The 16,888-nt window shown below is 35.0% G+C and overlaps 2 protein-coding genes across 4 annotated transcripts; one reads left to right on the forward strand and one right to left on the reverse strand.

Annotated features, from left to right (window-relative positions):
* Positions 1 to 136: 136 nt before the first annotated feature.
* LOC111324356 (sulfide:quinone oxidoreductase, mitochondrial) lies at positions 137 to 6,165 on the reverse strand. The gene is made up of 9 exons (XM_022927901.2): positions 5,950 to 6,165; positions 4,709 to 4,879; positions 4,284 to 4,337; positions 3,561 to 3,755; positions 2,952 to 3,173; positions 2,092 to 2,343; positions 1,605 to 1,715; positions 1,281 to 1,348; positions 137 to 867 (listed from the first exon to the last, which is right to left on the reverse strand). The coding sequence occupies exons 1-9, from the start codon at positions 6,163 to 6,165 to the stop codon at positions 807 to 809; spliced, it is 1,350 nt and encodes a 449-aa protein (XP_022783636.2). The 3' UTR covers positions 137 to 806.
* Positions 6,151 to 16,502, forward strand: LOC111324334 (ceramide synthase 1). 3 transcript variants are annotated; one of them, XM_088739213.1, is made up of 7 exons: positions 6,401 to 6,667; positions 7,366 to 7,401; positions 11,407 to 11,566; positions 12,353 to 12,533; positions 12,845 to 13,006; positions 13,728 to 14,056; positions 14,900 to 16,502. In XM_088739213.1, exons 1-7 carry the CDS (start codon positions 6,455 to 6,457, stop codon positions 15,028 to 15,030), a joined length of 1,212 nt encoding a protein of 403 aa, XP_088595339.1. In that variant the 5' UTR covers positions 6,401 to 6,454; the 3' UTR covers positions 15,031 to 16,502. The 3 variants fall into 3 exon arrangements, with proteins under 3 accessions (XP_088595351.1, XP_088595339.1, XP_022783608.2); XM_088739225.1 differs by lacking the exons at positions 6,401 to 6,667; positions 7,366 to 7,401 and adding an exon at positions 6,151 to 6,251; XM_022927873.2 differs by lacking the exon at positions 7,366 to 7,401.
* Positions 16,503 to 16,888: the final 386 nt, after the last annotated feature.

Raw genomic sequence — 16,888 nt, forward strand, 5'->3', positions numbered from 1 at the left:
TGACTTGGGAAACACAAACAAACCCTTAATTACTCACACTATCTGATGGAAACCTGTACACAAACCTTTACTTTCATCACATTTGCCAATCAATTCATTTCCAATATATTAAAAAAAAACACTGACAGGCAAAAACTGTTGTGTATTTTTTTTTATTAATTCTCTCATAGTCATTTTGAAAAAATTATTTGCTTTTTGACCAATAATGCATATCCTTAAAATCACAACCTTTGAATTTATATTTTACATCTTGATTGCTATGTTAAGTTATAATAATTATGGCATACATCATGTATGTCGACCATGTACACTGCTGTAAAAATTAATTAATATTGTGCTAGCTACTATTAAAGAATTAAGCATTCTTACTAACTGTTTCACTCCAAAAATAATTAAAATGAGCAAACCTCTCTGACTACCCTTTCTACTCACTAGACACTGGCAGGATTTTAAACTAGTAGACAGTAATCTTAAGATTACAGAAAATCAACAACTTTCCCCACTCTTCAGCTCATTCAATGACTTGTAACTTTTTCATACTTCAGTATCCATCAACCACAACTTGACATTTTGAACGATAAATTAATTTTTAACAACACCAAAATTATTTTAGAGAGCACCCAGGAGTGTACCTGTGACTCAGACTTGTTGGAATTCCTTAGCTAAAAAATGTTCTTGAAGAAAAGTGATTTTCCTTTTATATTGCATGTGCATTTAACAGCAAGCATAAAGCTCCTCATACTTCGGTGAGAAGAATGTTAGGTGTATTTGCATTTGATTGACATAAAGTACGTGTTACAAAAGGACTACTTTTTAAGCCCTAAGTGAAGGGCCCTTCTCACTGAGGTGACACCAGGCCAAAGACCCCTGAAAGACACAAAATATACAACAGTTTACTTACATTAATGATATGACAAATGTAATAAACAAGTGAAAAAAGATTTGTTAAACATTTTAGTCGATCTGGGAAAAACAGTCATGCACCTTAACCTTGCAGGTACTCTTTTACTTTGTCATACCTAGGTTTTCATAAATGTAAACCTGTTAAAGGTATATACTTCTAGCCTACAAGTGATAATTTTCAGACATGTATAACGTAATATAGCAATTATTATTATGAATGGATGTGGTGTTCACTTGACAGTGAGCATTATCAAGGCCTTGGTTTGCATTAACCTCTGTAAATAACACAAACATCAACCTAAGAATTCTAGCTATCAAATTTAAAACCATAACATTGCCAACAGCAAAGAAATCGGCCCAACATTCAAAGGACTTACTTGACCAATCCATTCCAATAGACTTCTGGGAGTATGTCTTTTTTCATGTAATACATTGAGTATCGCTCCTAAAAATTAAAAGCTGTAAATTATGATTATGTGATAACTTTTATGCAGGCAGCTACAAGGTAATACCGAAATTCCATAAGCTTAATGTCAGACCTACAAGGCTATAAAAAAATATATATCCAAAATTGGCAAGTACCTGAATATGAACAGCTCAAAAGTTCATGTTATTTTGAAATTTTAGTTTGAGATGAACATTTCCATCAGCTCGACATCCACTAAGGCATTTCTTTACTGACAATCACTGATTATACTGACCTTTCCTTGATCAAATGGAAATGTTTCCAGAGGTTCACCATTGAAGTCAAATTCAGCCAGGATAAGTTTGCCATAGCTTGTGACAAGAGGACATGATGTGTAGCCATCATACTGGAGTGCAAAGGAAAAAAGTGTACACACACAAGTACTTAGTACATTGAATTTCTGGTAAAAAATTTGATTTCATTTTGTTGTTCAATCTATATGTGGTTTATTGATGAACAACATGGTGTAGTGTTAGACTAAGTATAGTAATAACCACATTATAATCAAGCAAGTGAATGTGGAGGGATCATTAGGGCAGAGAAAAGATGATGGCAAGACATTGCATACTAGAGAAAAAATTCAGTGCAGACATACAAATACAAACTTATTTAATTGATGAATGGAATCAATACCAGACAATACTATTTTCACCTTCAACTATAAAACTGTAAATAAACCAAGGATAAAATCTAAAAAACAAAAGAAAAAGAAAATGTAATACCTGAGCTGGCATGGGTTTCCCATCCAACATTGCAAACAGGTTTGCTTTAATAACACCAGACTGGCCAGCCACAGCGGCAGCAGTTTTGCCATTGGGGGAATTAGAACAGTCACCAATGGCAAAGATGTTGTTATATTTTTTATGTCTCATGGTGACTTTGTCCACATCTACAAAGCCAGCCTGGTCAGAGATGGGACTTCCCAGCAGGCAATCTGCTGGTCCCATGGGAGGAGTGACATGAATGAAATCATACTGCAAAGAGAAGCCACCCATTCAAATAAAATACTACTAACAATGAAAATCATTCACAAAATGTTAGCTGAGGAATAGGAATGCAGTTCAATTTGAATTCCTAATATATTAATAATATTTATTTAATGTGACTGTGTAACCTCTCCAAGAACCTACCTCTAAATCTTAGAATCGATAACCCTTGGCGTTATACCGTATCAACAGTATGCACTTGATATTCTCCATACTGTTTGCCATTCATTTCCTAATTAAGATACTGACCAGCTGACTTTGTCTAATGAACAAGAGCTTCTATAGTTGGTGATCAGTTTCTTTATTCTCATATTGGCCTTAATATATAACATTGTAAGGAGAAAAAGATCTGGGAACTGCTTAATTCTATACAAATCTATCTTCATATTTCTTTACATAAAAATATTTAATTATATTTTTTGATATGCATCTCATGGACAGCAACTTACTGTGGCCCAGAGCTTTCACTCTAGACAGATTTAGGGACTTGTACTTAAAAATATTAACAACAATTTTGATGTTATTTTCAGAGCACTAACAAAAAGTAGTAAATTATCCATAATTTATTGCTTTTTGTGAACCTGAGAGACACCTACCTGATAGGTTTCTAGTAACTTTTTTTCACTATTTGTATCATCTGGAACTTCAAACACAGCTTCCTTTTTCTCTGGATTGATTGAAACCAAGTTTCGCTTGAGATTTAGTTTTATATCTCTCTTCTCCACAATTTTTGTCAGGGCGTCAGCATACTTCTTCACACCAAAAATTTTTTCCAGTGAGGTGTTGAACATAATGTTGGCTTTGTGACGAATATTGTTCTACAACATTAAATTAAATATTTAATTATTAATGGAGGTTTACAAGTCATATAGAGTGAACGTTTAAAATCCTAGACTGATAAGGTGATGAAAAACTCTATTCAAATCCTATTTAGTTATAAAGCAATAAGCTGTATCTTTCTTAAAACTGTGAATTCCATTAAAGTGGCTTTATAACTGATTCAGAAGTGTTATATTCTTTGAGGCAGGAAACATGATTCTACTAAAATGAATGGTTATCAGACCAATAAGTACACAGAGTATAAGAAAATGTACATGGCAGGTTTAGGTATGGTATACATACTTGTGATGTCAGCATGTAAAGAGTCGGCTTTATACCCCTGAGATTCTCTGAAATATTATAAATTATCAAACAAAAACATGTACCTTCCGAAAGTAATCTTCTGCAAGGTACATGATTTTTTGTGGGGCACCCAGACACTTAATAGGTGTGTTAGGTACTGTGAAGATAGCATTTCCTCCCTCAAAGTTCTGTAGAGCTTTCCAAGTATCTGTCACTGTGCTGGCAGAATAATTACAGCCCACACCAGGGGTTCCTAAGGCTTCTTTTAGACCAGCAACCTATTATGTTAAAGAGAAAGTTATGAGACTAGTTAGAGTTAGAAAACTTTTAGTTCACACACTGACACTGTATTCAGTCTTGTAACCTTAACTTTCACAAAGTTTTTAAAACCCCAATATCCACACAATTATATCTACATATTTTTAATAGTTACAAGTTACAAAAAATAAAATCATAATAACTATCTTAATGGATTTTCTCAACAGATCCCCTAACACTTATCAAAAACTATACCACTCATATCAAATAACTTGTTAAAAAGATTTAACCTCACAGATGCCCAGTGTGAAGAAATTTTATCTTTTATTTAACAATCTTTGTAGAAAGCTCCTACATTTTTGAAGTTGTTCATCTAAGTGAACTTACTAGCTGGTCACTCTTAAAAATGAAAAAGAAAACCTTGTCGGTCCCCAAAGAAAACAAAACTTGGTCTTTTACAACATCAACACTTACTCTAATGAAGAAGACACTGTCTATCAATGACTATCATATGATCGTTCTATTAGCAATTAATTATTGGTACATACTTTATCAAATCTGAGCTGAAGACCTGCTGCAACAATCAGAAATTCATACTTAATCTGCAAAAAATAAAATAGCTTCTTTATCACTTCATATAGTACATGAAACCAAAAAATCAGGTTATTTACAATTAGGGCTCACTCTTTAACTCATATTCCAAGCAGGAACAAGGATTGATCTACAACCCCTGACTATTAAGTCAGTGAGAGCAAACCCACTTCCCCTGGACACAGAATCCCCCCCCCCCCCCCAACAGTCATATTCAATAATAGTCTCCTTCGCAGCCATCTTTTGGGATGTCACGCAACGCTTTGCGTGACATCCCGAAAGACAGCTGCGAAGGAGACTAATTCAATAGTAACTTAAGGCTTTTTGTCTGACTCGTGATTGACCTATCATAGTTATAGCTGCAATAAAAGTAACCCTTAACCTCATCTCCATCAGACGTTATCACAAAATTTTTTTCAGGATTGAATTCCACAACTCGAGTTTTATGCCATGTGCAGCCACCTGGGATGAGGCTTTCAGTAGACCGCACAGAGTTCTCAAGACGTTCAACTCCACCTCCAACCAATGTCCAAAGTGGCTGATAATAGTGATTCTGTTAAAAAAAAAAAAAAGTATAAAGTCCTGCAACAGGAATTTGCATTTAGATACCACATTTCCTCAAATAAGCACCTGTGTGCTTTTTTCAAATTTCAACCAAAAGGAGGGGTGCCTATTGGAAGGGGGGGGGGGCCTTAATTGAGAGGGCACTTATCAAGTTAGTAGCCAGTAATATAGGACAAAAATTATAGGAACAGATAATACACACAAAGGAACTTTGCAAGCATACGTAGATAGGGGTACAATGGAACAAAAAAGAAATTATTCTCATGTACTGCATGTTTATGCTGTTCATGGTCAAAGATAACAAGTTTGACTTTTGATTGTCATCTATTATTTATGTTTATTATGTATTTCTTAATTCCAATTGACATTGATCAGCATTATATTATGTAACCACATGTCTCACAGTGAGTATTAATTCAAATACAATTCTTAACAAACACAAAATTTCCCTTAATTCTCATAAGGTTATGCCACTCTTTGACCCAAAATCACCCTCCTGTGAGTGTCATGACAGCCCTATACACTTCCATGGTAAAATGTTCATAATCAATGGTGGTGCTGAACAACAATATAATGTCTGATCTATTTATGAATATCTATTGTTTTGGGATGCTCTTGTGCAATTACGCAATAGTAGTAATTAAATTGGATATGCTTGAGAATTTTGGCGTGCACTACCGCACGAACATTTAAACTTGAGTGGAAGATGACGTCATTGACATAAAAATTAAAGCTAGGTTCAAGGCACATACGAAAGATAAAATACATTATTGTGAGAAATTGGTAAGCCGAGCTTCACTCCCTGTTCATAAGAAAATAAGTCTCCGAAATACAGCTGAAAGTCGATTTATGTTTAGATACTCTTGCGAACTATTCGTAAGAGTAACTAATTAAACATACATCGCCTTTGCAGCTCAAAGACGAACGTACGTTAATGACTTCTCTTATTCACAAGAATAACTGAACATTCATAATCTTCGCGACCACATTCGTCGCCGTGCTCTGATTTCTAGCTTAGAATTTGTATCATAAGTTTAAACGAGAATATAACTCTCTCACCTCAGATGGTTCAATAATAGCAGTACATTTAGGAAATTTACGGCTGAGCGTAGAAGCCACAGCAAGGCCCCCAGCTCCCCCTCCAACTACAACAAACTGGTGACTATGCTGAGCTTGACTTCGAAGAGAAGTGCTGAAACTCCTCGAAACAAGTTTGTGTGAAACTCGACCAGAATGTCTGATTGAAAGCATTTTTCTTAGCCTGTTATAGGACATCTGACCTTCACAACACAGTGATCTGAATGAATCTCAAGGGACAAATGATCTCGTTCTTATTTGTTGTGAAAACCACCGGAGTACTGGTGAGTATCAGAGAATTTTCCTAAGCCTCCCCTCCCCTAAGTATGTATTGTACAAGCTACTGCCTCCTCCCCTCCCCTCCCCTAATAAGTATCAAATCATCTGATACTACTCCTGAACCTCCCCTCCACCGGTCTTCCATGCCCATGTTTGTCTTTCGATCAGCTTTTCCTAACGCGTGGACACCAAGGAGGCGGTTTCGAGTATGGAGGTTGGTTATTTGGAGGCCTTCACCAAAATATGGGAACAGTTCCAAATTAAATGGAAAGATGGAGCTCCAAGAGTATCGTTCCTGACAGATTTCATTGAAGAGATTTCTAGCTATAGCTTTATATCCGCGAGGGACGTAATTCTATGCCTTCTGCTTGGCGTTGCTTTCACCCTCTTGCGATATTTCTTAACAGCTGCAGCTTTCAAGGTGCGTGACACGAAATATTTAGGTTCTTCAAATACCTGAAGCCCTTTGTCATATTCAAGATATCATTAGCCTTCTTTTTTTTTTTTACATGCAACTTTCGAACTTCCGTGTGATGATATTGAAGCTGAAACTGAGCAGATATTGAAAGATGTTTCTGCTTTGACGATCATATTGCAATACTGGTGATCATGGGAAAATTCAATACTAAAATTGATCATTTTGTAAGGTGTCTCAGTGATAGAACAGGTCTCTTATTTAACAGATCGCAATAGGCTTTCTCTACAGAGGAAATTTTTCCAACAAAGAAAGAATCTTTGAATCATTGGAACCGTTTAGATTACCATCCCGTTGCGTTCCTCCTAAATGTGGTCAACGTTGATTATTATTTTGTGCTTCATCTCACGTAACACTTTTCGAAATGAATTTTCATCCAGTTCGATTACTTTTCTTGTCCCCATCATCTCTAAAAACACGATGTTTTGATTTAAACCTCTGTGACCTTGTTTTTGTTGCATTAGTCTTATTCTTGTTGTGTTCATAATTTTGGAATAAGTAGCCGATAAGCGGCTTATTGGGAATTGGATTCTTTTATTTGATAATCTTCTGATCCTTAGAGATCTTAAACGAATATTGATAGTTTGGTATGTTTCATTTCTGATCTTATTTAATATTTTTTTTCTGTTTTTTTTTTTTTTAAGGAGAGCTTACACAAAACCGATGGGAAGAAAAAAATTGTGAAAAAATTACGTACAACAAATTTGAATGAAGGGAATTAATTAATATTAAATTTTAATTTGCAAGTCTTCAAAACATTCAAATTGGTTTGTGTGAATTATTTTCCAATTTGTGGGACTGAAAGTTAATTTTGATATTTTAAATCTTTTCAAGGACCTTTTTCATCTACATTCTCTCAAAATAGAGATTTCTTTTCAATAGTTTTCGTTATTATATATTAAAATTTGGAGAATCTTTGCATCAAATGTTCGTCAAATCATTATAAATCCTTAAATGTTCAGATTTCTATCTAGTCTTTGCTTTTTGAGGCTAGAATTGGTATAATTTTTTGCTGCAATACACAATTCCTGTTAGCTACAGGACTAGGAAATCATTTCACACAAAGGGAGCTACAGTGTGTAGTCACCACATATTATAATAAGTAATTTTTCTTTTCATCAAAACACACACAGATACACAGGTGTAGAAAAGATTAATGATATGTTTTTTCACAAATTCCTACTAAAATATGCTTATTTAAGAGGCATTTTATCAGACGTGATCCAAATTGCATTTGTGGTGAAAGGAAGTTATTTCAACAAGACACCTGTCAAGACACCAGTTTGATATATTTTTGCATTACAAATTAAAATTATTAATTAAAAAAAGATAGATTTGTTGTTGGATATTTTTTAAAACAAGGCAGACAGCTAAGAAAACACCTCTCAAAAACGTACTTGGTATCTAAATTTTCAACTCCCGCCAATTTATTGAAATATTTTGCTTTTATGCACTGTATGAGCTAATTATGGTGTGATGAAAGCACTGGAAATGATGAGATGAACTTGTTAGTTTTTTGTAAGTCTTTACTTTAGCCTTTCGACAATGGTTATTTGTTTATAGAGAGTTATTTGAAGGCTTAGAGGGGAAACTTATTTCAAGCTAAAAGCCCAGGGCTCCCTTTGCTGATAAGCAGGTAGACATGTATGTGTTGTAATATAAATTATACTATAGTTGCTAAGGGATGTGATGTATCCTGCTGGTATGTGCTACATGTAAGCCTTGGCAGGGAGAGGGGGGGGCACTGGGGATTTTTCCTTGGTGGGGCATATTACTGGGCATAACTGGCACAAGAAACTAGGGGGTCAGAGGCATTGCTCCTTTGGGAAATTCTAGGTATTCTAAGTATTCTGATCACTAAAATTTGGCAAACATCAGGATTTCATCATGCTCAACAAATTATAATTCGCAACAAATTTCCCATGCCTGTCATTTGATGCTGAAACAAACTGAATTGTCATGTGCAATTTGTCAGTCATTTCCTTGTGAGACTGTGGAGAATCGTGCAGTAATTTAAATCAATCAACTTACAGTGTATTGCTTGTATGCAGTTTATGATTATCTGGTCCATTAGGAGCTTATAGGGCTTAGCTTGCCACACTTAAGTTAATATCTCAACCTGCACAATTTTCAGTTGTTCCAAAGTTGAAAGTTGGAGGGACACATGCACCACCTCCCCCACCTGTAGTGCTACCCTTTTGTATTTCTTAAGTTCCTTAAATTCTATGAGACATTTTAGTCATGATTGAAAAACTTGAAAGCACTCTGGACAGTTTGAGATTTTTGGGATGGAATCTTTCTGTGAACCTAGCCAGTCAACCTGGCTGGGTACAATGAAAGTTCCAAAATGCATGTTTGTAAGACTTTTTTTTTCTTTTTGCAAAACATTTCAATGTAAACACTTGTGAAATATGATAAAATTTGGTGATTTACCTTTGGTTTTCCAAGGTTCTGAGCCATTCAAAACACCATCCAGTAATTTAGTGTAAATCTCACAATTTGGTGATAGTTTGATGTCTGTACAAGTTGTAATTATGGTAAAAAAAAAATAGACTAAAAAAAGAAAAAAAAAATGCATTCAGGCTGACCACAAGATGGTCCAGTTTAATTTGTTTTCTCTGATTCCAATTGTTTCAGACCTGAAAATTGTCATTATTTGTTTTGAAGCTGTTAGTGATGTTTTGATTTGAATTTTGAACACATATTTGATAAAATTAAAAAAAAAAAATCATCATTGTAATTTTGTTGTAGTGGATTTTCTGGTTGATATCCTCATTTAAAGTGAGGTGAATTATGGCAATCATAATCCTACACATAATGTTTTAATTAATATAGGTTAGATGGAGCTGCATTCAGATAGACTGTCTCGTTACAAAATTATACCCCAATTTTCACTCATCTGTAAGAATTTTTACACATTGGCAGGTCAGTTACATGTAATATGATTAGAAAACTTAGCTTCTTTATTTTAAAACAAGAAGGTGATTTTTCCAGCCAAAGGTTTTTTCTACAGGTTTAATCTCAAGTTCAGATTTTTATCTCATTTCTTTGAAATTATAAGAAAAGTAACCCCAAAACACTTTTGGTGTAATTGAAAATAAAAATAAATTGTCTTTACTTTTAATTAGTTTCTGTGGATTTTTTGGAATCCTTATCAGAGTAAAGGTTTCGTGTCAGCTACTAGGTGTCAAATCACGTCAGTGTCAGTGATATTTAATTTCAGCATAAATAACATAATCAGTAGCTGATCATTATTATAATGCAAGTGTCAAGTAATTACAGTCAAACTAAGTGAAGCATACCCCTCAAGATTACATTAATGAATTCATCAATTGGATATTGAACCCGCCAGTCGTTTAAAAAATGCAAAAAGGAATTGATTATTTGATTATTGAACCCACTTGCCATTTCACGAATGCAATAATGGATTGATTATTTGAATATTGAACCCGATAGCCATATTCGTTTTGAAAATGTGCGGATCATTGTTCAAATTAGAAGTCCGTTTCTGAAGTCCAATAAGATAATTGTACTATTTGACAAGGAATCCTGAAAATGAACAAACTGCACTGTAAAAACACTGCGAAAACAGTCAATAGCAAATATTAACGAAATAAAAAAGTCTTGCAATGGCTTCGCCCGTAAACTATTTTTTCGACCATAAATGCACACAAGAATTTCTACAAGTTTGTCAAGATTTAAATAGGCAAAAAAAGCTCTCGATAACATTCCATTTACAACATTTACAAGAAGTTCTACACAACACTCGCACTCACCTTTCACCCCATGTCTGACGCCACGTTAAAATAGTTCCGATCCATTATCATGTGTTCACATAATCCAATCAGAAATGGACTTCTGATTTGAACAATGATCCACACCTTTTCAAAACGAATACGGCTATCGGGTTCCATATTCAAATAATCAATCCATTATTGCATTCTTGAAATGGTTAGCGGGTTCCATGTTCAAATATTCAATTCGTTATTGTGCTCCTGAACGATTAGCGGGTTCAATATTCAAATAATCAATCATTAATGTCATCCTGAGGGGTACGCTTCACTTTGTTTGACCGTAAATGTGGTTTCCATCAAGAAATACCTAACTGAAGAACACTGGAGACTTAGGGGTAAAACTAATTGGGGAATTGTCTCCAAGTTTACTTGTAATTTATTATTTAATAGCTCATTTCTGGCCAAAGATAAATTGTAGCTTTAGACTGAATTCCCTTATCATGATAAATAAAAATTTTTGTGAACTATTGGTGATGTCTATATGGTGTCTGACAATTGGACTATAAACAAATATTTGATGTATATTTTCTCATTGAATTCATTTACCTGATTTTGCAGCCATTGATTTGAAGACACTACTTATAAATAACCAGCACCAACGTTAACTCACACCATCCTTTTTATGACAATTACTGTTAATTTGAATTGTCACCTAGTGGTTGTTGTTTACAAACAATCAATCAGTTTAATTAAATAATATGATTATATTAAGTATTATTTTTAAACTGGAAATCCGCAACTGTTTCAATTTTAAAATTGGCACATACAGTATGTTTTTATTAATTTACAGATTAAATGCTAGTTTGAAATTTTTTCATTTTGATTACCATGTTTATTTATTTTTAAAAGTGAAATCAGTAATAACTTGTAACTCTATAATTTGTCTCAAAGCCCCTTTTTAGTTGGTGCCAACTGCTAGAGAGAGATTTGAAGAAATCATCAGAAAGTGCCTTTAAGTTATTATTTTACTCATTGGTGTTTGGTTACTGCTCCTACATTCTTTTCAATGGAAAATACAACTTTTACCATGACACCAGTGACTGCTGGAAAGGTTAGTGTTCATACAGTACCAAATGGGGAGGGCTGAAATGACTTTTATTACACAACTTGGGCAGTCAGAGGGCCAATAACTAAAATCAACCAATCAAAATGTACTATTGCGGGTCAATATTCTCTCAGTATTGGATGGCACACTGTCCCGAATGGTCCCGAATGATACTGCACTTGTGTCCCTTTGAACTTCTGTCGTATAATAAATTTCTTATTAACCAAGCTTGCTCAGGACCGTACTGGAAGAATATCCGCCCTCTGTCTTTTTTGTACAGACCTTGCTGCGCTCAGTCCGTACTGTCAAGACCTTGGGCCGATATTCTCCCAGTACAGCCCTCACGCTTGGTTAATAAGATATATATAATTGTAACTGACCATTGACACCCCAAGATAAGAATGCATATTCTATGCATTTCTTATGATAATGAACGAATACAATAGGAGGATTTGTTGAACAATGAAGATCTTGCTGAGCTGATGATTACTGTATTTCCTTTCTTCTCTTAATTCTTATGTACTACTTGTCTTAACAGTAATAGTTATTACATGTATAAGGGTTTAAAAATGGGAGAACTTGAATTTGGACCACACTGGGGTCAGTCTCGAAAAGAACAATTTATCACTTCTAAAACTTAATTCAGATAATCTTAGGCCATTTAGGTCATTCTTTTTTATCAGAAGTGATATTACTTTTGATTTTATGCAGCATGAATGCATGACTAGCTATATAACAAAAGTCCTTGTTTACTAAATGTCTCCCCTATGATTTATATGCATCTTTATCTAGGTTGGTACAGAGGAATGCCTGTTCCTCAAGACATCTACACTCTATATATGGTAGAAGCTGGATTCTATTTTCATTCTGTATATGCCACACTTTTTATGGATCTGTGGCGAAGGGATTCTGTTCTTATGATTGCTCATCATATTCTGGCTAATTCACTCATTCTATTCTCATTTGCAATCAGGTAAGATTTAAAGTTATTAATAACCTTAGTTTGTAAATTAAAGTTAAATGCTCATGAACACAGTTCTTTTAATGGCACATGTTGCGAAAGTTGCTATTGGTTTGATTTGTGTAACCTTCATACATGCCATAGAGTCTGCAAAGCTATGAAAATATCCTAGTAATTGACTTATTTATAATAGTTAAGAACAGTTGATGGTGAATATAGGTTGATAGCTGCCCATTTGTGATTCTTTGTGAGCAAAAGACACATAGCTGGCCAGTGAAGAAAGTTTCCTTGTAATGAGAAGAAAACATGATGTTACCTTTCAGGTACCACAGAATTGGCATTCTAGTCTTATTTGTCCATGACGTAACCGATATTATACTTGAATTCTCAAAACTGTGCATAGCTTTCAAGTCACGTGGAGGAAAATACCATCTCCTACCAGATGTTATCAGTATAGTTGGATTTTTGTCTTTTGCGTTAGCTTGGTAAGCAAATTGAAATTAGTGTCAGAATTAAAGTCACAAAATTAATGTTTTAAGTTTACATCAAAGCCATGCTCTGAAATGGAAAACCCACCTATATATTTTGAGCTATTGTGTCAGGTTGGGAATGTCCAAGCCTCTTCTGTTGACTGTGTTTTGTTGTGTCAGCTTTCCACGCCTCTAATAACTCCATTTAGCTTAATGCATTAATCAAAATTCTGACGTTCAAATCCATTCTGGCCTTGGAAATTTAATACACTGTAACCACCTTCCATTAAGCATTTAGGGGATAGATAAGATATTTATTAAATTAAGTGTAGATGTATTCAATGTGTTTGTCTGTTGTTTCTTACATGACCTGTCTGGGTACTTTAGATTGAAACATGGCAGTCATACCGTTAGTGGGCTGGACTACAGATTAAAAGTTCCAGGTTTGCTGCAGACCTGGTTCAGGCACGAGTGTGTGATGTCCCTGCCCAAAAAAATCTCCTCACACAGTGCCTGTCTCCACCTAGGTGTATGGTAGTGTACAAGCAACTTTCAGGGAAAGCTGTCGGGAAATGCAGGGGCCCAACTGGAAATAAACTAGGATCCTATCCAAGGCGTGTAGCAATACTCATAGTTATTCCATGCTTAGTTCAAGACCAGGATAAGCTCCTTGACCAATGGGCCACATAAGCAGAGTCCAGACTTTTTTTCAGACTTTTTTTGTGTTGCATCCTAGGTTTTACTGTCGCCTTTACATCTACCCAACCAAGGTGCTCTACTCTTGTGGTTACATCAGTATGCTCATCACTCCTGAAGCCCCTTTGTACTTCTTCTTCAATGCCATGCTCTGGTTACTATTTTTGATGGACGTATGGTGGTTTCATTTCATTGTGTGGCTCATCATTCGTATTGCTATTGGAAAAAGCCATGGTGTGGAAGACACTAGAGAGATTCCTAATGATTCTGTGAAAGATGAAGGCCACAAAAGAGTAGCAAATGGGAAAGGGTTACAAAATGGAGAGCTACATAACTGTGTAAATCACAGCAAGGCCACACTTAAAACAGGTTTGTGCTAAGAATAATTTTTTTAGAGAAACCTTTTAAGTAGACAAATTCTCAGTAAGTTGTGTGCTTTCTCACAGGAGAATACAATGGTCTGCCTCTTTTTCCCATTTGAGAAAGAATTGCATAAATATGATTTTTATAATGTGCACTTAACATTACACTGCAACATCCTTTGCATGTGCAGAGATGGTGCATTTCCTTCCAACCTTAGACATAGCCTACTGTGCCTACCTCCACTCTTAAGGTCTACATCTGATCTGAATTTTTTGGGGGAATTCTTATCCATGCATGATACACAGTTATTGAGTTATCATGTTGACTGTTTTTTGGGTGGGACACTTACAGTACCTCTTTCCAACCCAGAGTACAGATCAGGACTCACTATCTGTCATGGAAACATGAAGAAAATGTTGCAAGAATATAGGGAAACGAAGGGGTTGGTTACCTCCTGTTGAACAGCATCCTGTAAAGGGGAGATTAGCAACACTCCTGATCACTTTGTGCCCCTGAAGCTGGGATGAACGGCAGCAGTGTGGGCCCCCTGGTTGGTACTAGGTGTCTTTACTTTTGCCTGAACACTCCCTTCATGACTGCAGACTAACATTACTGCATTTATTGCCCATGAAGCAGTCATGTCAAAAAGTTGTGAGTAATGGTCTGTAGATTTCAGAATCATTACTTCCTCAAGTGGTACAGTTGGAAAAGGTGTCTTCCTAAAGAGTGTCCTTTTTTTTTACCTGAAAAAGAAAAGTTATAGAGGGTGGAATACATCAGTGAAATGGCATGTGTATAATTGTTATTTATAGCTCTGACAGACCTGCTTTGCTTTTCCTCTCTTTGCAGCTGGGCAAAGGAAGTTCAACAGAGAAGAAACCAACATAGGGGAACCACACAAAAAACATTACACACAGAAAGAAAATGATGAGTCAGGTTTCTGCCGTCGGCAGCCACGCACCAAACCAGCTAATTTATAGAGCGAATGTAGCCATGCACTTAATCCATAGACTGGATCACATGATTTTGGAATAATATTATGCTTGAAAAAGAACTTTAAAAGCAGCTAGCTGTAATTTAGATAATGATTTATTTATTTATTTTATTTATTTATTGTCATTATAATAAAATAGGGGCCAAGAACATGTTTTAGAATTTCAATTTTTAAGAATTTATTCATAAAGGAGAAAGTCATTCTTTAATTAATAAGAGATAGACATTGTTCCTTGCAAAGCACTAGGCAGTGGATTAATTAGAAATTATTGACATTATCAATTTATTCCCTTATATTTATTTACACATCAATGGCCTATTCATGGCTAGGAATTTTCCTTGCAGTACAAATTATTTACTTCAATTGTATGGTAGCATGCCCATGAAGAAGTAAATCACCCTTAAGTTATAGGTACATAATGTTGCTTGCAAACTGGTTTTATCCAAAATTGTTGATACGAGTTTTAACCTACTTATGGCCTTTTCAAAGCCAAAAACATTTACCTTCTAGTTTTCATTTTATTCTAGGAACTTATTCATTAAGGAGAAAAATGTATGTTAAATTTTCTATGAATAGATATTGTTTCATGGAAAACAGGTGGTAGCAGTATATTTTCTTATTATGATCTAATAATGGCCTCTTCACACCAAGAACTCTCTTTCTAGTATTTTAATACATTTTTCATTTATCAATGAAGAAGAAAATTGTACTTTGATTATACATAGACTTAGTTAAAGAAACTGCAAAAGAGATTCGGTTTTGCTTCATTTTTCTAACTTCCCTATACATGTGCAATAATAGTCTTTTCAAAGTTAAGAACATCCTTTCTAGTATTTTAATTTATTGAGAATTTGTTTAATTTAGAGAGGAAACTCTTGCGTTGGTCACAGACATTCTTCCAAAATGGAACGATTTTATTCATTCATTTATTTGTCTTTCTATTTATTACAAGCCAACTGTTATAAGTCGTATTGATGTTTGTTTTTCCTCCTTGCCCTATAATCACATCTCCAGAACTTGAAAGAAATTTATCTTTAACTGAAGCAAAATACGTTATTTAACACAGCTCAGACAAAATGCTGTATTTCATTTATTTCATCAATTTAGTTATTTATATATTTATTTATTCATTGTTAATACGATTTTATCGCTGACTTTGATTTCATGTTCGTTCTTTGGTGCATATGATATCACACGTATTTCTGTTTATTTATTTGTGGCTGTTTATGCTTACAAAGAAAATCATTGGACCAGGTTCAAATACTAGGTAAGGTTCAAAGTTCAATGGAGTCATGCCGGGACAACTTAGAACCCAGACATTGGGAAACTTTTTTTTTTCGGATTAGGTCTTGGCCACTAACTGAAGGTCGTCTTCCAACAGTATTTATTTTATCAGATGCATCACGGTAACTTTATTTTTGCTTGTGAAGAATGAATTAAAAAAGTGAATTTAACCGATATGTTTGGGATTTGCCAACAACCGAGGGTTTGCCGCTGCTCAATTAGTGTGAACTGCTCGTCTAATTCTTCCGTTGATTAGTCTGCTTTTGAAAGGAAATTTTGCGCGACGACAAGATATCGTGGATTCCCTGGAAGCTGGGGTGCGCCAGTTCTGCGTAATGTCTTAAGAGAAAACGCGGCATTTTCAATACCCTTCATAAAAGGACGGAAGGTCATTTACCTGCGTTTACCTTATTGTGCATACAGTTCTTGGATAAAGAAAATCATGGCGAAAACATCAGTTGTTGCCTTTGGAACTACGACTTTGTTTTAGATTAGTATGAGGATGACACGGAAATGTTTCCGGCTGGGTTTCTGGCTGCCGGATTAATATTCTTTTGTCT

The sequence above is a fragment of the Stylophora pistillata genome, chromosome 1, assembly GCF_964205215.1.
Source record: "Stylophora pistillata chromosome 1, jaStyPist1.2, whole genome shotgun sequence".
NCBI lineage: Eukaryota > Metazoa > Cnidaria > Anthozoa > Scleractinia > Pocilloporidae > Stylophora > Stylophora pistillata.